The sequence below is a fragment of the Macaca nemestrina genome, chromosome 14 (genome assembly GCF_043159975.1).
Source record: "Macaca nemestrina isolate mMacNem1 chromosome 14, mMacNem.hap1, whole genome shotgun sequence".
Taxonomy (NCBI): Eukaryota; Metazoa; Chordata; class Mammalia; order Primates; family Cercopithecidae; genus Macaca; species Macaca nemestrina.
In genome coordinates, this window is record NC_092138.1 from 9802817 (window position 1) to 9821978 (window position 19162).

A 19162-nucleotide genomic window follows, 5' to 3' on the forward strand; every position below is an offset into this window, starting at 1 on the left:
CCTTTGCAGAGCCGTGCTTCTCAGATGTTAGTGCCCAAGGGGCTAATCAGGGAGTCTGGATGAGACGTAGGCCTGGGCGGGGTCACAACGATGCTGCATGTCTTTCAACCCCCACCCCATGGTGCCCACACCACGCTGCCACTGCTTGTCTATGTCCACACGCAGAGTGGCAAGTGTATAAAGATGAAAAGCAATGTGTACACGCAGAAAAAATAAAAAGGTGGTGACTTTAGTGGGAAATATAAATGGACTAAAACATCCATCGTGGCTTTCCCTCAGGACGATGGAATTTTTTTCCTGATGTTTGTCCACAGTGAGCACGTATTGCTTCTGGAACACAAGCGGCACAAGGTACTTGTAGAAATGTCACAAATTACACAGTTCTCGGAGAGAAGGCTGGAATACTTTGCCTTACATCAAGAAAAATTGTTTGGGATGTTTATAATATTAAAGTATGCGTCGGCCAGACGCAGTAGCTCACCCCTGTAATCCCAACACGTTGGGAGGCCAAGGTGGGCAGATCACCTGAGGTCAGGAGTTCGAGACCAGTCTGACCAGTATGATGAAACCCCATTTCTACTAAAAATACACAAATTAGCCGGGCGTGGTGGCACACGCCTGTAGTCCCAACTACTCGGGAGGCTGAGACAGGAGAATCCCTTGAACCCGGGAGGCAGAGGCTGCAGTGAACCAAGACCGTGCCAGTGCATTCCAGCCTGGGCAACAAGAGTGAAACTCTGTCTCAAAAAAAAAGAAAAAGAAACAGAAAAAAAGAAAATACTATAATTACCAAATACCAAAATACCCCATCTCTGAGTTTTGGAAGAAAACTGAATTCTTACATGACTTACTGGGGGGTGGGGCGGCAAATAACAATCAGGTTAGCATAAATGCACCCTTAGTCAACCTACAGGGCCCCCAGGAGACTGGGTCTCAGTGGTCAGGGAAGTTAACTGACAACACAGAGGGTGAGGGAGATTGAAGGGACTAATTAACTAACAGCTTATGTCTGCACGGTTCACTGAGTGTCACCCACTGGGCTTCTTTACTCTGCTATCCCTGGTCATAGTGGTGTCAGCTTTGCTCCAAATTCTCAGCTGAGGAACCCAGCAAGCTGACCGGATCTGCAGGTGAGGACTTGGCCAGAGACGGGTATTGGTATTTTCACAACCCCAGCTGATTGGATAAGAACGAGGCTGGAAAGAAACAGGAAAGACCCGCCAGCAAGAGGCCACAGGGCAGGCTGGGACAGTAATCTGAACCACTGATGGCTTTCCCACCATTAACAACGATTGTAAATGGGCTTTTTGTTTACTTCGATGGATTATTAACTTTTAGGTAACACTGAGGTTTGATCTTGAAGATGTGGAAACACACCCTTGAAAATTTCATTGCTTTCTAGGATATTGCAATGCTGTTACAAATAAGTGTGAAGAAAACAAAGAGAAGAAGAAAATTCCAAGATGACACATAATTAAAAACTACCACCTGTGACAAATAAAACATATTTAAGCATGGTATTTGTCAAGAGACTCCTTTTCTTGCTACCAGCACTTGGACTGGAATGAGAAGGAAGGCAATAGGCTTGTTTGTTAAAGCACACAGCTTGCAAACTTTATTAAGATAGTTGTGAAAGCATATCATTAAAATAAACAGATCACCAGAAAATGTTATCAATAAAGAGATTATTTTACCTGAAGAGACTTGTACAAATAAATGTCTTGCATAGATTTCCAACAGCTCAGGATGAACATATGAGAATCCTTCCTTAAGCACAGGTGGATAAAGGTATGCAAAGAATAACAAAAATAACTGTAATACAAGCAGGCTGCATGATCAAAACAGGGAGTGCATTATTTCCTGAGCAATAGTTGCTTTTGAACACAGCTTAGTGCTTCTGCTCTGAAATACAATATCACACCAACAGAGGAAGGAACCCAGCATACTCCTCTTTGCCCCAGCGTCTGTGCTGGAAAAGCAGCACCTGTCCTGGCCCTCTGAGATCCCTCCCACTTCAACCGCAGAAATTCTGGAAGATATCGGCTGCCTCCACCCAGTCCTGGAAGCAGGCCAGCCCCCGCTCCCGGATCTGCTTCCGCCCTTTGTTGGTGATGACCTCCCCATTTTGTTTCACAATCACAAGCTTGGGGATGGCTGTGACGTTGTACCTCTTCCTCAGCTCACTGCAGGAGTGAAGAGTGGTACCGAAGTTAGCACTTCCACATGCACATCTGAAGAGACAGGCCCCCTCCCTCCAACCTGAAGTACAGCCAACTTCGAGGAAGCCACCGGGTGCCCCACCGCGCCTGCTCCTGCTTTCCCTCCTGCTGGGGTGTGGGCTCCTTTCTTCTTGGTGCTACTATTTCTTTTCCTTTTTTTGAGACGGAGTTTCACTCTTGTTGCCCAGGCTAGAGTGCAATGGTGTGATCTCAGCTCACTGCAACCTCCACCTCCCACATTCAAGCGATTCTCCTGCCTCAGCCTCCCAAGTAGCTGGGATTATAGGTGTGTGCCACCACGTCCAGCTAATTTTTTGTATTTTTAGTAGAGACGGGGTTTCACCATGTTGGCCAGGCTGGTCTGGAACTCCGGGCCTCAGGTGATCTGCCTGCCTTGGCCTCCCAAAGTGCTGGGATTACAGGCATGAGCCACCACGCCCAGACTTGGTGCTACCATTTCTAACCCAGTTCCACCCCAGGGAGCTGCCTGCAGCAGTGAACTCTCCATATCTGTGCTACCCAATCCGGTGGCCACCGGCCACATATGGCTGGGAGAGCTCAGAATGCGGCTAGTGTGCCCGAGGAACTGAAGTTTTCATTTTTAATTTTAATTAATTTTTACTTTAAATTTAAATTGTCACAAGTGGCTAGTGGCTACCAGATTGGATAGTGCAGGTCTGAACCCACAAATAAACCCAGTAATTTTTTATGTCCTCTACATCTCAAGGGGTTGAAAAATATCAGATACATATAATGGTAAAAGTTAAAATTCCAGCCAGGTGTGGTGGCTCACACCTGTAATCCCAGCACTTCAGGAGACTGAGGTGGTGAGGTGGGAGGATGGCTTAAGCCCAAGAGTTCAAGACTAGCCTGGGCAACATAGTGAGACCTTGTCTCTACAAAAGTTAAAAAATTAGCTGGGCGTGGTGGCACACACCTATAGTCCCAGCCACTCGAAAGGCTGAGGTGGGAGGCTCGCTTGAGCACAGGTCAAGGCTGCAGTGAGCCGTGTTAGTGCCTCTACATTCCAGTCTGGGCAACAGACTCCATTTCTAACAACAAAAAAAAAAGAAAAAAAAAAGTTAAAATTCCATGAGTTCTAAATACATCTAGAGCCTCATTTGACTTTCTACTCTACAAATTCAATGATGCACCAATTGCCATTATAATGATGAGAGGTTTCTTAGATTCATTTTATATCATTTACATTTACGGTATCTATAATCTGATGAGTGGTCTTTTTACAAAATTATTTGTATTCATTTAAGGAAAGGAGCATCTGCCTTCTTGGTTTTGCAATTCTTGGGATCTTCACTGGGATTACACCCTCAAGAGAGGGCAGCCGAGTGAAATCCCTTTCCTGTTTACCATGGCCAGCTCACGAGGGCCTCACAGGGACAGTAATCAGATTTCCTTGATCTGTCACCCTCAGGATTGTGAACCTGAGTGGAAGGAAAAACCCATTTGAGACTCTCCTATTAGCAAATCTCCCCTTTGACATGTCCATCAAGCTCTTCCTGCCAGTTTCTGGCATCCAGATGAAAAACACACCATCACTCAAGCAGGAAAAGATACAGTGTCCCCTGTGCTCAACAGAGAGAGAATATGCTTTGTTTCCAAACATCTATGAAGCAGTGACAAAATCAATCATGTTCTCAGTCACAAAGGAAGTCTTAACGAATTTCAAGTGGTCAATAACATATAGATCACTTAATGAGACCAAAGGTAATGGAATTGGAAACCAATAAGAAATCATTTTTGGGGCCAGGAGCAGTGGCTCAAGTCTGTAATCCCAACACTTTGGCAGGCCGAGGTGGGCGGATCATGAGGTCAGGAGTTTGAGACCAGCCTGGCCAGCACGGTGAAACCCTGTCTCTACTAAAAATACAAAAAATTAGCCGGGCATGGTGGCACGCACTTGTGGTCCCAGCTACTGGGGAAGCTGAGACCGGAGAATTGCTTGAACCTGGCAGGCGGAAGTTGCAGTGAGCCAGGATCACGCCACTGCACTCCAGCCTGGGTGACAGAGTGAGACTCCGTCTCAAAAATAAAAATTAAAAAACAAAGATTTCTTTTTTGGTTGTTTTTGTTTTTGTTTTTTGAGATGGAGTCTCACTCTGTCACCCAGGCTGGAGCGCAGTGGCATTATCTCAGCTCACTGCAAGCTCCGCCTCCCAGGTTCACACCATTCTCCTGCTTCAGCCTCCCAAGTAGCTGGGACTACAGGCGCCTGCCACCACGCCCAGCTAATTTTTTTGTAATATTTTAGTAGAGATGGGGTTTCACTGTGTTAGCCAGGATGGTCTCAATCTCCTGACCTCGTGATCCACCTGCCTCGGCCTCCCAAAGTGCTGGGATTACAGGCCTGAGCCACTGCACCCAGCCAAAAAGAAATCATTTTTAAGAATGAGTTTTAAAACTAACTATATGTTATATGGGAAACAGCAATGCAGATGACAAAATATTTAAAGCAGAACAATATGGAATATACTACAAATCCCAAGCTGTAAACACAATTAAACACACTTAGGAAGCTGTAGCCTTAAACACGCTTATCCAAAACTTGTATATGGATGACTTATGGATCTAATCCAAGAAACTAGAAAAATAAGGATGGCACAAACACAAAGAAAGTAGAAAGAAGGCAGAATAAGATTGAGAACAAAAATTACTGAAATAATTTTTGTTGGAACAAAAATTATTTTTTTGTTGGACCAACAAAAACCAACATGGGGTGAGCAATAAAACCTAATCTGGTTCTTAGGAAACACTAACATGTGAAACAAATGTCTACTGAGCCTGGGCGCAGCGGCTCACACCTGTAATTCCAACACTTTGGGAGGTCAAGGTGAGAGCATCACTTGAGCCCAAGAGTTCAAGACATACCTGGGCGACATGACAAGATCCTGTGTCCACAAAATAAAAAAAAATTAACCAAGTGTGGTTGTGCACACCTGTAGTCCCAGCTACTCGGGAAGCTGAGGCAGGAGGATTGCTTGAACCCAGGAGTTCAAGGTTGCAGGGAGCTGTGATCGCACCACTGCACTCCAGCCTGGATGACGGTGCAAGACCCTATCTCTAAAAAACAAATCTACTGAGATTGAGTAAGGAAAAAGAGAGAAGGCACAAGAATATAAAAAATCAGGCCAGCCTGGTCATTACACAGGCCCAGTGTGGACTGAACCTTCTTGAGGGGACACTGGTGGGAGGGTTGTGGCCTTTCTGGGGATGCATGACCCCTACCAGGAAAGGCCTATTCCCCAAAGAACCAGTGGACACAGCCCCCACCCTGGCAGCTCCGGACCTGCTTCCTGTGGTGTCCAATGACTCACCTGGGGAGGGAAAGGAAAGGTGGGAAAAAATAAAAACGTAAACTATTCTCTAAAACCTATCATGCGTAGTGAAAAAAGACACAGCAGAGACCACTCAGTCAAAACTGTATTTGCAGAACTGAGAAAGTCATGTCTCAAACACAGAGCAGATGTGAATTCAGGTCAAACTGCAGGTTTAGGAGACACCAGCTCCTTCACGAACAGCCATGAGTGCTCACAACAGGGGAGGCTCGTGTGGAACTCGGCTGGATGGAGCCTGCACAGGTCAATGAACGACAGCAGTGGGCATGAAAGATGTGGCAGAGATGTCCCTTCTAGCACCTTACGAATCCTGCCCAACACCTAAATTTTTTTAGATGGAGTCTCGCTCTTTTGCCCAGGCTGGAGTGCAGTGGCGCAATCTCGGCTAACTGCAAGCTACACCTCCCGGGTTCAAGTTTTTTGTATTTTTAATAGAGACAGCATTTCACTGTGTTAGCCAGGATGGTTTCAATCTCCTGATCTCGTGATCCGCCCGCCTCGGCCTCCCAAAGTGCTGGGATTACAGGCATGAGCCACCGCACCCGGCCGCACAACACCTAAAATTTAAAATGCCTAAGCAATTAGCTTTTCCCAATGGCATAAAACAAAAATGTGTGGCCCGGTGCAGTGGCCCACACCTGTAATCCTAGCAATTTGGGAGGCCAAGATGGGTGGATCAGCTGAGGTCAGGAGTTCCGAGGTCAGCCTGGTCAACATGGTGAAACCCTGTGTCTACTAAAAATACAAAAATTAGCTGGATGTGGTGGTGGGTGCCTGTAATCCCAGCTACTTGGGAGCCTGAGGCAGGAGAATCCCTTGAACCCGGGAGGCGGAGGTTGCCGTGAGCCAAGACTGCGCCACTGCACTCTAGCCTGGGCAACAAAAGTGAAACTCCATCTCAGGAAAAAAAAAAAAAAAAGGAAAGAAAAAGAAAAAAGTGAAGAAAAGAGAAACAATCAAGTAGCTCTTTGTATAAAGACTACAGCAAAATGGCCAGCAGCCTGATTTAAGCTCTTTATCCAGCAGTTTTGGCAAATGGGTTATTTCAGCATCTGTACTTTGGGCAGTGGGACAGGGCAGGGCCGCACACGTCACTTCCAGAAGGGAAAGCAGACTGCCCGGCTGGGGCCAGACCAGGTGGGACTCTGTCATCCCAGGAACCTGGAACCTCCTCCCCAAGGTCATGAGGACTCCTTGGAGGGCTGCTGCACGTGGGTCGTGAAGGGGATGGGATGCCAGCAGCAGCAGCAGTATCTCACCTACAGATTCCTGAGCACCCCCAGGTTCCACAGCGTCTGCACTCCTGATTGATTCCCAACTGACACGGGTCCATGCACCAGCCTTTGACCAGCACTGTCAGGAACAATGTGGGGTCCCAGGAGCAGCAACACCAATATCACCCGGAAACTCATCAGAAACGCAGTCTCCCCACCCCTGACGCTGGGGCGGTGCCCGAGATCCGGTGGTTTATGCTCGCTCAAGTTTCCCAGCCCCGCGGCTGTCTTCCAGGGCTTTCTGCATTCCCTGCATCAACTGGGAGGAGGTAGGAGAGAGCGAGCGGAGAGGAGGCTGGTCACGGTGCCCCTGACAGCACGGGAGGTACAGGCCTATGGTTTGCTGCGCTCAGCATCTGTGACCCTCCTTGGGAAACCATGTCTCCTTCATTTTCTGGCATGAACTGGCTGCGTGTCATGGGCAAGCTAGTCAACCTCCTGCACCTCGGGTTCCTCATCTGCACCACGGGAGTAACAGAACCCACCTCCTGGAGTTGCTGTGAGGATTAAATAAATAGCTTGATGAAGAATGAGGCTTGGCACATAATAAGTACTTGATAAATGCTAGCTGTTCTCACTGCGTGGGAAAGGCCCACCTCCAGTTCCACCTGGGCCGACTGCGCAGTCGGCATATCTATCTGGCGGCCCCTGGTTACACTTCCTAGTACAGAAATGGGGAACTAGCCGAATCAGAATCAGCGAGGCTTGGTGTGGCACTTGGCTGTGTGCTGGGAAAGAGGAAGGTATGGGAATGTGCAGTCTGAGACACAGCAGCCATTCTACCAGCGTGAGGAGACACAGGATTTGCCAGGCAGCCACTGCCTATAGCCTGAGCAAGGGGCAGACATTGCAAAAGACAAGCCACAAAGCATCATCCTCAGTGGCCTCCAACTTTCCCTTGAAACCATCTTCTGGCTGATGGGTGTTTCATTAAAGCCAGCCCATAACCTTTACTGTTTAAGCTCTTTGAGTTGTTCTCATTGTTGTTGTTTTAATCACTTGCAACATTAAATCAAGCTCTGACACAGTCAGGGGGATGCAGAGCAGGCTGGGCTTTGAGGAATGAGGAAGGCTTGAGGTAGTCATTTCACTGATATTCCAAGAGACACTCAGTACCAGCCCTCAAATCCCCAGGCCGGCAGCCTCTGCCTGGGGACAAATGTAACCTTGGAGCTGCCATGAGAGGCAAAGAACCACACTTTTTCCCTAATGTCATCTCAGTCCCCTCTGGGCCCTGAGCTGTGTCCACAGAGAAAAGAACTTGTTTCTGGAGGAGAGAACGTTGTCATGGTAATAACTTAGGACTTCAAGCCTTTGGGGAAAATCCAAGAGCCCGGTTCCTCCTTGTCCTCAGCGCTGCTGCAACCAACGTTGGTCCCTGCCCTCAACGAACACAGCCACATCCTTGTGGCTGGCATAAACCACACTTCTGGGTTGCCATAGCAACTCCTGACTCTAGTCTCTGTTATCTCAGCCAGGAGCAGGCTGTGGCCAAGCAAATCTCTCTGCAGAACTGTCTTTTGCTCACTTGCTCCAACCACTCACCAAACACACTCCCTGGGGATGCCAGGCACTGAACCATGTCTGGCTCTGTCCTGTGGGCAGTGGAAACCCAGGAAACCCCCAGAGAGTTGGAGCAAGAGCCAATCAGATGGGAACACCAAGGCCCTGCAGACCTCTTAGGGGAATATTCTAAAGCTCCAGAACCTGAGTGAAGGAAACAGAAATGAGTAGAAAGACAGAGAAGGATCTGAGAGCTGCAAAATCAGTGGATTCAGAGGCTGTGTTGAGACCAGAGGGCCCAGGAGGCAGTGGGAACACAGAGCTGGAGAGGGTCAAGGGATGGAAAGGCAGAGTCAGGAATCGTTGGCACAAGCACTGATTCTTCCCCCACTGAGCCATTCCCTACCCGAGAAATGAAGCCCTTTTTTTCAGCCAGTTTTTCCTTTTCCATCAGATCTAAACTTGTGGGCCTGGAAGTTGAGGCACACTGCACCACCAGCCATGGCCAGGAGGCAGTGTTGAGAGCCTGAGCAGGCAGGAGGAACGGACAGCCTCCTCCAGTGCTCTTTGGGGTCCACTGACGTTCTGGAGGCCAAGTAGGGATGACAGCTGTTATGAGACAATCATTATAATAAAATCATATAAAATCACCATTGATCATGTCTTTCGTGAACAGCGGCATGTAATGGGAATTCCTGCTGGTGAATCTAGAACTTGTTACTTCATTCTTGGACAGATAATGAGTTTTACTCATAAACCCAGTAACGCAGGGAAGAAAGACAGGGCAGGATGGAATCTCATCCTGAAACATGCCTCCAGGGCATGCTGGCATGTGTCACCGCAGCTGTCCCCACATTGAGGCTTGGCACCTCCTCCTAGCCCACCTGCACTGGGGCACTTAGACAGGGAACTACTAGCCCCAGCCACACACCCGCATCTCTACTTTCAGGGATGTTAGTAAACAGTTGCCTCTCTGGGGGCTGAAGGCAGTCGTCACTGCTGTGTTGAGTGTATGGTGCAGGGTACACTGAAAAGCTGAGATCTACACAGCTTAGGGGACAAGGTGAGGGCTCCAGGCCTCCTCTCCCTGCAGGTACATCTGCCTCCAGCCACGCCAAGAGTAACTCCCAAGGGCGCCATTCTGTGATCTCTCTGGAAGCAGCCATTTTTCTTCCCCTCCCTTGACTCAGATGATTTACCAGGAATTCAGTGGAAGGAGGGTGATGAGCTCAGGCCTCTGAGGAAAGGAAGCACGAGGCCCTGTGACCCTGTACCTACCAAGTGGAGTTCCCATAATGCCACCCACCTGGGCCCCACCTCTCCACAGCACCAACCACAAAGTATTGTGTTCTGCACACATTAGCAACTTCCCAAAATGCCCCTGAAGCCTTTGTGCATTTCTTTGTGCTTCTTGGCGGTGGCTATTTCCATTTTCCTCATGATCTGATTCCACAAATCCAGGATAGGATAAGCAGAATTTAGGGCATAGCTCCAACAATTCCCACAGAATATCCCACTTCCTAGCTTACACATGACAACAACAGGGTTAAGGAAGTTCAGTGTGGAAAGGGGTAGGGACAAACAGCTAAGTTTACAAAAAGAAAAATCCCTCCCAGGCCAATCAGGCTGAGAAGATTGGAGCGCACCGCTGACCCACGTCAGGCAGCTCACTGCCTCCAGCTGGAGCTCACCGGCTTGACCAGAGCATCAGAAACAGAAGAGCGGTGTGCATGGACGAGGCCTGCTTTAAACCTAAGTCTGGACTCTTACACCATAGGAGACCACAGGAGACCCACCCCAAAAGCAGAACAATCAATCCCCATATGCCCCTCTCTGCCAATCCCTACCCACTCCTTTCCAACAGCTAGAGTAATAAAGTTTACAGTAATGAGTTTTATGCCTCTCTAGTGATGAAATTCCATCAGCGTCGGTAAAAATGAAACTGCAAAGGTGGCCAGCACCTGAGTTCCTGCCAGCCCTGGAGTCCCCGTCCCTCCCTCCCAGCACACCAACCACGGCCTGCACTGTGGGTGCCTGTCACAGAGCTGATGTCCTCGCAGGTCATCCCTCATCCCTGCATCCAGACACCAGGTCGTGTCCCTGTGCTTCCTGCCCACTAACTGGGAGGATGACGCAGCGGCGCCCGGAGTTCAGGGCTGACTGGGCCGGCGGTTCCCGGAGCCGAGCCACGAACCCACAGCATCAACACCACTGCGAGCTCCTTCGCAATGCAGATTCCCGCAGCTCCAGACCCTAAGCAGAAATGGGCCCGCGTCCATGCTCCACGAGCCCCGTGGGGGTGTCGATGCCCTGGCTTTTCGAATCTGGTCTGCACCCTCCCTGGTCTCCAAGGGAGGCTGAAACTGAGACTGAGGGTGATTTACCCGAGTCCGGACGGGAACCAAGAGACGGGGAGGTGGTGGGGGAGGGGGGCGTCATAAAGAGCTCCCCAGTGCAGAGTGGGAGGCCTGGGGGAAGATGGGGGCGACGCGCCCGGAGGCCCCCGCCCCCCAGGACCCCCACTCACTGCCGGTAGGGGTCATGGAAGGGCAGCGCCAGCCAGGTGCCATGCAGCTCGCGCATGAAGTTCAGCATCTCCTGGGAGCTGTCGTCGGCTGACACGAAGACTACTTCGAAAGGCGCGGGCCGCCGCGCCTCGGCCACCAGCGCCGTGTAGAAGTCGCAGAGCAGCTGCGTGAAGTCGCGGCTCGGCCCGCACCGGGCCGCCGCGAAGTACAGTGCCACCACCTTGTTCTGTAGCGCCGCCTCGGCCTCCACCGCCGCGCCCTTACGGGTCACCAGGTGCCGCCCGCCCAGAATGTCAACCATGGCGCGGACGCGCAGCCACCTGAGGCCCGAGGACACCTGCAGGAGGATGATCACTTGCGGGAAGGAGGCGGCGAGCGCCGCGGTGCCCCGCCACTGTCCGCACCGACGGGCGCTGGACTTCTCAAGACCTGCCCGAGATACGCCCACACCTCGGGCCCGGCCTCGCCCGTAGCTGGGGCAAGAGTGTCAGCGCTGACAATGAGACACTCAGACACCGGAGACGCCAGATGCCTGGGCGACAGCGTGGCACCCGCCTCTGGGAGCCGAGCCAGCCGGGCAACCTCAAGCCCTCAGGTCTCCGCACCCTCCCCCCACTGCGCCAAGCACACATCCCGTACGCTCCACCCACTGCGCCCCGCCCACAACCCGCACCGTCCCCCACTGCGCCTCGCCCCGCATCCCCACACTTTCCCCCCACTGCGCCCTGCCCACATCCCTGCACTCTCCACCCACTGCGCCCCGCCCACATCTCCGCACCCTCCCCCATTGAGCCCTGCCCGAATCCACACTGCGCGCGGCCCCCATCCCTGCGCTTTCCACCCACTGCGCCCCGCCCACATCTCCGCACCCTCCCCCACTGGACCCCACCCACATCCCCGCACTCTCCTTTAGCTGCACCTCGCCCACATCCCCACACTCACTCCTCACTGAGCCCCGCGTACACTCCCGCTCCCTCCCCCCACTGCGCCCCGCCCACACTCCCGCGCCCTCCCCCTAACTGTGCCCCGCCGACATCCCGCGCCCCCGCCCCCATTCCGACTGCGCCCCGCCCACATTCCCGCGCCCTCTCCCACTGGTTGCCCAGCCCACAGCCCGCACTCGCCCTCCACTGAGCCCCGCCCACATTCCCGCACCCTCCCCTCACTGCGCCCCGCCCACACTCCCGCACTCTCGCTCCACTACGCGCCACCCGCACACATCCCGCGCCCCCGCCCCCCCCATCCCCACTGCGCCCCGCCCACACTCCCGCGCCCTCCCGCCCCTGGGCTCTCCCTTCATGGGCTCTCTTCCCAGCGCGTCTACACTTTCTCCGGACGCAGCGCCCCGCCCTCCGTCCCGCCCCACCTACTGCCTCTTGCGCCTCACCCACACCGTGCTCTTCCTCCTCCTTCACTTCCTCCCACTCCCCCGCTCCCCTTCAGCGCCCCACGCCACCCCTCCCCAGAAACCCAGCGTTGCTCTCCTTCCCTCCTGGGCTCTCTTCCAGTCTCGCGCTCCCTGCCCGGCCCCGCCGCAAGTGTCCCGCAGCCGTCACCCCAGGGCGTTTGAATCCTGCCTTGGAGCTCTTGCCGCGACCCAGCCCCCTGGAGGGGGCATGGGGAAGATGGGACGACGAGGAAGGGGAAGGGTAATTGGGCTTGGAGCGGACTTGGGCGGGGCAGTAGGGAACCTGAGCTCCGTTGGTTCAGGGTGTTTGCCCCTGACATCCTGTGTCCTGGCCGGGAGGATTCGTGAAGTTCAGGAAGAATTTGGGAGCAGTCCTTACAGAATGTTTTATTTGGAGAACCAAGAGTATTAATTTTTTGGCGAGCACTGTTGTAGGCCCTGGGAATTCAGCAGTGAGAAAAACAGTTGCAACTCCCTGCCAGGCCCGGGCTAGAAGGAGGCAAGCGAGCGAGGCACTCGCTCAGTAATCAGGGTAAATAATGTTTTAATACAATATCTTAAAAAGTCAAAATGAATGCAAAGAAAAGTTTATAATGAACAAAATATCAAAAACTTAAGACAGTGAAGGAAACCAAAATATGCCATCCTAAAATATGCCGCTTTGGCATCTTATTTTGAGCGAGAGGCACTTTGAAAACAGCAAATGCAGAGAGACCTTCTCCCCTTACCTGTCTAAAGACGGAGCCTCCAAAAGAAACTGTCATAAATTCCCTCCCGGGAGGATGAACTCTTATCACAGCCGAAGTCCACACCACACCTAGACAAACTTTGTCACAAACTCATAAAGACCTATTCATTTTTCCTAAAAATCGGTTACTCTCCCCTAAGTGGCCTACACCAGCTTCCAGTTCCCCTATTCACTGGTTTGGGGGGTTTTCACCTATTTTCCTGCAATGCCCCCGTGCAGATGATATTAAAGATTAATAAATGTGTATTCCCGTTCCCCCGTTCAACTGCCCTTTGGCAGTTAATTTCATAGAGCCAGCTATGGAACCAGGGAAGATAGAGAGAAGGTCTTTGCTCTCCTAAGACGAGATGGATCCCCCACTAACTTTGCACTCCCATCACACTCACTGACCCCTGAGTCCTGCCCCTGTGCTTGCCTGGAGCTTACGTTCTAATGGGCACAAAAAAAATAAATAAGATATTTTGCAGGTGCTATGCCAAAAGAAGAGCCATGAGGAGGGGCGCAGGGTTTTGTTTTGTTTTATTTTGGTTTGGTTTTGTTGGTTGTTTGAGGCGGAGGCTCTTGTTGCCCAGGCTAGAGTGCAATGGCTCAATCTCGGCTCACTGCAACCTCCGCCTCCCAGGTTCAAGCCATTCTCCCGCCTCAGCCTCCTGAGTAGCTGGGTTTACTGGCACGTGCCACCACACCCAGCTAATTTTTGTATTTTTAGTAGAGACGGGGGTTTCACCATGTTGGCCAGGCTGGTCTCAAACTCGTGACTGCAGGTGATCCACCCACCTCTGCTTCCCAAAGTGCTGGGATTACAGGCTTGAGCCACCGAGGGGCGCAGTTTTAATCTAGCGGTGAGAGGAGTAGGGGAAGGTGAGATTTGCGCTTCCTGAGGACACGCCTGCCGGCGCGGGCTCCCCCTAGTCTCGCCGTTAAATGAACGGAAATTGGCGGACGCCGTTGCCTGCAGGCACAGCCCGTCGGCTCAGTCGCGTAAATGTACTTAGCAGCCAAAGCTGAGTGGAAACCCTGCGGGAGGATTGATTGGCGCTCTTAGATGAAGCAGGCTGTCAGAGCCCCGATTCACTGTCCTCTGGGGAAAATGGATAGACAAATCGAAGGAAAAAATTGAGAGGAACGGTGAGCAGTATAAATCTTGTATGAGGAGGTCCCTGACTTACGTTAAAACTCAGAGGTAAGAGGAATGAAATGCAGCTAAGCTCTCAAAATCATCCAGACTATTTTGTTTGGTCGTTTTATCCTTGAACACACAATAAGCCAAAGTAGACAGCATTCCTAATTAGCTGACGGTGCCACCCTCCTGAGAAAATCAATAGTCATTGGCGTTAATCCTGCCTGCGCTGGGGAACTACCCAACCTCCATCCAGGAATGGATCACACTTCCTGCTGCCAATGTCGGGGCAGGGCGGCTTCCTAGGCATGCAGCCCCTCAGAAGCACACGGCCCTGCACTCACTTGGGGCTCAGTGTTCTGCGGTTGCAGTCTTTGTTGCTTTGTTTTTTGTTTAGAAACTGAATCTCACTCTGTTACCCAGGCTGGAGTACAGTAGTGGGATCATAGCTCACTGCAGCTTCAAACTCCTGGGCTCCAGGGATCCTCCCGCCTCAGCCTCCTGAGTAGCTAGGACTATAGCCACAAGCCACTGGGCAAAGCTATTTTTAAAAAATTTTTTTTGTGGAGATGGCGGTCTCCCAGTGTTGCCCAGCCTGGTGATTTTTTTTTTTTTTTTTAAATGGTGTGTCGGTTGTGGCCCAGGCTGGAGTGCAATGGCATGATCTCAGCTCACTGCAACCTCCGCCTCCTGAGTTGAAGCTATTCTTCTGCCTCAGTCTCCTGAGTAGCTGGAACTACAGGTGTGTGCCACCATGCCTGCCTAATTTTTTTATTTTTAGTAGAGATGGGGTTTCACCATATTGACCAAGCTGGTCTCGAACTCCTGACCTCATGATCCACCCGCCTCAGCCTCCCAAAGTGCTGGGATTACAGGCGTGAGCCACTGCACCCGGCTGAAATTCTTAATTTATCTTTGAATTTGTGTGGTATATGAGAGGTCTTGGACAGTGGCACATATATGAGTGTTTGGACCCTAGCTCATGTGTGCTCCCACCTGCCGCTGCCTCCCTACCTCCCTAAGACAGATTCTTCTCCTTCTTCTTCTCCTTCTTCTTCTTCTTCTTCTTCTTCTTATTATTATTATTATTATTATTTTGAGAAGGAGTCCCACTCTGTCACCCAGGCTGGAGTGCAGTGCTGTGATCTCAGCTCACTGCAACCTCCACTTCCTGGGTTCAAGCAATTCTCCCTGCCTCAGCATCCCGAGTAGGTGGGACTACAGGTGCCTGCCACCACACCCAACTAATTTTTGTATTTTTAGTAGAGACAGGGTTTCACTATGTTGGCCAGGCTGGTCTTGAACTCCTGACCTCAGGTAATCTGCCCACCTCAGCCTCCCAAAGTGCTGGGATTAAAGGAGTGAGCCACTGTGCCCAGCCCAAGACAGGTTCTTGACTGCTCAATCCTCCCCCTCCCTTTGGTGTCCTGGGCCACACCTGGGCTCCCCATCTCCACCTCCACCCAGGAACCGCTAGTGTCCTCTATGGTCAGTGGGGTCCCAGGTGATGGGGGGAAGACTGACGTCCGAGGCCTTTGCCCCACAAGGTCTCAGGGTGGGTACGGCATAGGAATAGCTGGTGGCCTGCATGCCCACCAGGTCACTGGGCAGGGCCCCCAGACAAGGATGAAAGTTGACATTCACCCTGTGCCCAAAAAAGTGTGACATTCAATGGCAAATAAAAGACCATGCTAGAAAGAGAAATGCTTTTGCATGTTAGTGCCTTTGCTGGCACCTTCCTGTCCTGGAAGGAAGGGGCACTGCATTTCCATTGCTGGGGAGAGCAGCCCAGTCAGTGTTAAAGGAAAAACCAAACTCTGTAAACTATTTGAAAGAGGTTTATTCTGAGCTAGTATGAGTGACCACAGCCCAGGGAAAGACATAAACTGAAAAAGCCTTGAGTCAGTGGTCCCAGGGCAGTTACATTGCAACTCTGTCTTACACATTTCAGGGAAGTAGAAGTTATGAAAAAGTCATACATCGGTACGTGAAGATTAGACATTGATTTGGCCCAAAAAGGCAGAATATCTTAAAGTGGGGGCTTACTGGTCATAGGTTGCTCCAGAGTCTTCAATTTGCAATTGGTTAAAAGAGTAAAACTTTGTCTAAAAATTTTGAGTCAGCAGAAAGGAATATTTTCAGTTAAGATAAGGAAGTCTGTTAACCAAACCACTGGGTCAGAGTGACCCATGGGGTGTATGACTTAATCCTTGCCTGACATGGACTTAGGTCCTATTTATCATTTGGTACCATATTGTCACATAGAATTTGTTTTGTCTTATGATCTCTATTTTAACATTTATGCTGGTCAGTTCTGCCTAAACTCCAAAAGGGAGGGCATGTAACAAGGCATGAGTCCAACCTCCCTTCCCATTGTGGCCAGGAATTTGGTTTTTAACTTTTTTCTGGGATCTTCTTGGCCAACGGGGGGTCTGTTCAGTGAGTAGAGGGTTAGGATTTTATATTTCGTTTATATCAGGGACCTGGGTGAAGCGAGTAAGCCCTCCAGGGAGATGTGATCATGGGGGAACGGAGTCAGCCACCCCCATCCCAGATTCTCTTTGGACGGCCTGCTCTGAGCGGCTGTGTGTAAACAGCAAGGAAGAGGGGTCCTCCTCAGATGTGTGCACCAGAGACTCCAGAATAGCTCAGCCTGGCTCACTCAGCTCCACCTGTAAAGGGCATTCTTGAGGGTCATTGCTGACTCTTCCGGGGCAACCAGTCTTCAAATGGACTTTTGCAAACCCCCTCCTATTGCAGAAGGCCTGCATCATTTGCCTCCAAATGCGATCGCCCTGACCTCTCCCTGGGCAGGGAGTGGGCTGCAGGGGCCACCGGATGCAGCATGAAGCCTTGCATTCTCCCACCGCTGCTGGAGCCAAGTTCTCCTTCATGTTTCCCGCTGCACGACACGCACAGGAACACCCACAAATGCAGTCCTGGAAGCAAGATTAGGTGGCCCCTACTTTGCTAGCTGAGATATGCAAAGTCACTTTCATACCGAACCTCCTTCCAGGGCATCTAAAGGTGACATGAGTGTGGGCATCCGTAAGCAGCTTTACTTGCCTCGGACACCCACAGGGAAACTGGGCAACCAGTCCCACTCTAGATGCTGGCCCGCGAGACCCCAGTGAAGGCTCCCTCAGGCCTGCCCTCCCTCCCCGAGCCCTTCTCCCCACCCCACTGCCCCTGATCTAAGGGTAGTCTTTTCTGCATTTCCTCCCGAGAGCATGATAATAACTCACTGCTCGACCAACTTCAGACAGGCTCCTCTGGCACTCTTCTCAACTGGGCCTCGTCCTTGGACCCCATGCTCAGCCTGCCTGAGCCAGTCTTAACAAAGAATCCTGTAAAGTCCTCCTCTGCCCTTGGTATCCAATCACCCCGGCCTGCCTGCAGCAAGCGTCCTGTTAAGTTAGTTTAGCAAGATGCCCCCTACTGTCAGGGTCCCCTCTATTTTCCATCTGCCAGCCCCCCACCTCCACCCTGTTCCTCAGCTGTAAAGCCCCACTTGTCCTTGTGTTGGGAATTGTGCTTGGCGCTTTCCTTTTGCAGTAGTGCTGAACAGAGTATTTTGCCTTGGATAGTATTCAGTTCTCTTTCTCATTAACAGTTATGACGGGCTGTGACACCTCGCTTGGCTTTCAGCCTTGACATAGACTAAAAGGCAGAGGCTTCCAGAGCTCATGCTGGATGGCTGGGCAGATGGGGTCTTCAGAGACTCTCCAGGGGGGTATGGCTCTGCCTTTCTACTCAGCATGCAAGCCCCCCGGACTTCTGAAGAGGCGTATTTCTCCTTAGAGAAAGTCTCCCTGAATGTGGGTATTTCAGAAGTTCTTGGACCAGTTCCACTCTTCTTGCTTTTCGTCGACATACATTGAATCGCTTCTCCCTGGCAAAAGAGCAGCATGTGAAGAAAATGTGATCCTTGGTGGTTTGACGTGAAATTCACTTTTTCTTCTAGCAACACTTATGAATATTCAAATACAATTATGGAAAAAATTTTTTGCACTGATCAGCGTAACAAACAAATTAGACATCCCAGTGTGCAAATATAACTTTCTGAATTTCCTGGTTTTAAATATTCCAGTGGCCAGGATACCCTATCCAGAGGAAACAGGACCGTCTCAGCTGACCAGGGCCCTTGCCTGCTAATAGAATCATGCATACCTTGTTTCTTCATGAGGCTGCTTGGCCGGGTTCCAATCCACCAGGAGTTCATCTTGTATCATAGTTGATGGATCCCATGTCTCGTTTCTAAGTTGGAGCATCACTTTGCAGCTCCCAACCAGGGCCAGCCACATAATTTGAAAGGCCTGGTGCAAAATGAAAATGCAGAGCCCCTTGTTCAAACAGCAGGAAAAGAATGGGCCAGCAAAGGAACTAAAACAAAGGCTTTTCCCTTTCTTCCATGGTCTCTCTTTTGACCAATCATGGTGTTTTTATTTGCTACTGAATATCATGCTTTCTTGGGACAGGGTGAGTGTCAACTTTCACACTTGCCCAGAGGCCCTGCTGAGTGACATGGTGGGTATGCAGCCCACCAGCTGCTTGCATGGCCATGTCCACCCTGAGATGCCACAGGTAGTGCAGTAAAAGCATCTGATGTCAACCCCACACCCCACCACACATACACACTCAGGCTCCCACTGACCATGGAGGGCACCAGTGGTTGCTGGGTGAGGGTGGGGATGGGGTGGCCATGTGAGGCCCAGGACACCAAAGGGAGGGAGATGAGCAGTCAAGAATGTGCCTGGGGGAGGTAGCGAATCAGCAGCAGATGGGAGCACGCATGAGATAGGCTCCAGGTGCTCACGTATGCTCCACTGCGCGATGAGGCCTCACTTATACCACACAAATTCAAAGATAAAAATAATTAAGTTTTTTTTTCTTTTTTTTTGGAGACAGAGTCTCACTCTGTCAACCAGGCTGGAGTACAGTGGCACAGTCTTGGCTCACTGCAACCTCCACCTTCCAGGTTCAAGTGATTCTCCTGCCTCAGCTTCCCA

The 19162-nt window shown here is 51.1% G+C and overlaps 1 protein-coding gene and 1 long non-coding RNA gene across 2 annotated transcripts; one reads left to right on the plus strand and one right to left on the minus strand.

Annotated features, from left to right (window-relative positions):
• Window positions 1-872: 872 nt before the first annotated feature.
• LOC105498795 (nucleoredoxin like 2) lies at window positions 873-11730 on the minus strand. The gene is made up of 2 exons (XM_011771146.3): window positions 10877-11730; window positions 873-2183 (listed from the first exon to the last, which is right to left on the minus strand). The coding sequence occupies exons 1-2, from the start codon at window positions 11176-11178 to the stop codon at window positions 2015-2017; spliced, it is 471 nt and encodes a 156-aa protein (XP_011769448.1). The 5' UTR covers window positions 11179-11730; the 3' UTR covers window positions 873-2014.
• Window positions 11334-17897, plus strand: LOC139358089 (uncharacterized). The gene is made up of 3 exons (XR_011612347.1): window positions 11334-11472; window positions 12386-14216; window positions 17767-17897. It is a non-coding gene; the product is annotated as an uncharacterized lncRNA (long non-coding RNA).
• Window positions 17898-19162: the final 1265 nt, after the last annotated feature.

Coding starts and splice junctions, on each gene's coding strand:
- LOC105498795 (XM_011771146.3), bottom strand. CDS start 11,178: ATGGTTGACATTCTGGGCGGGCGGCACCTGGTGACCCGTAAGGGCGCG. Junction 2,184..10,876: donor TTCCATGACCCCTACCGGCA/GTGAGTGGGGGT, acceptor TCACTCCTGCAG/TGAGCTGAGGAAGAGGTACA.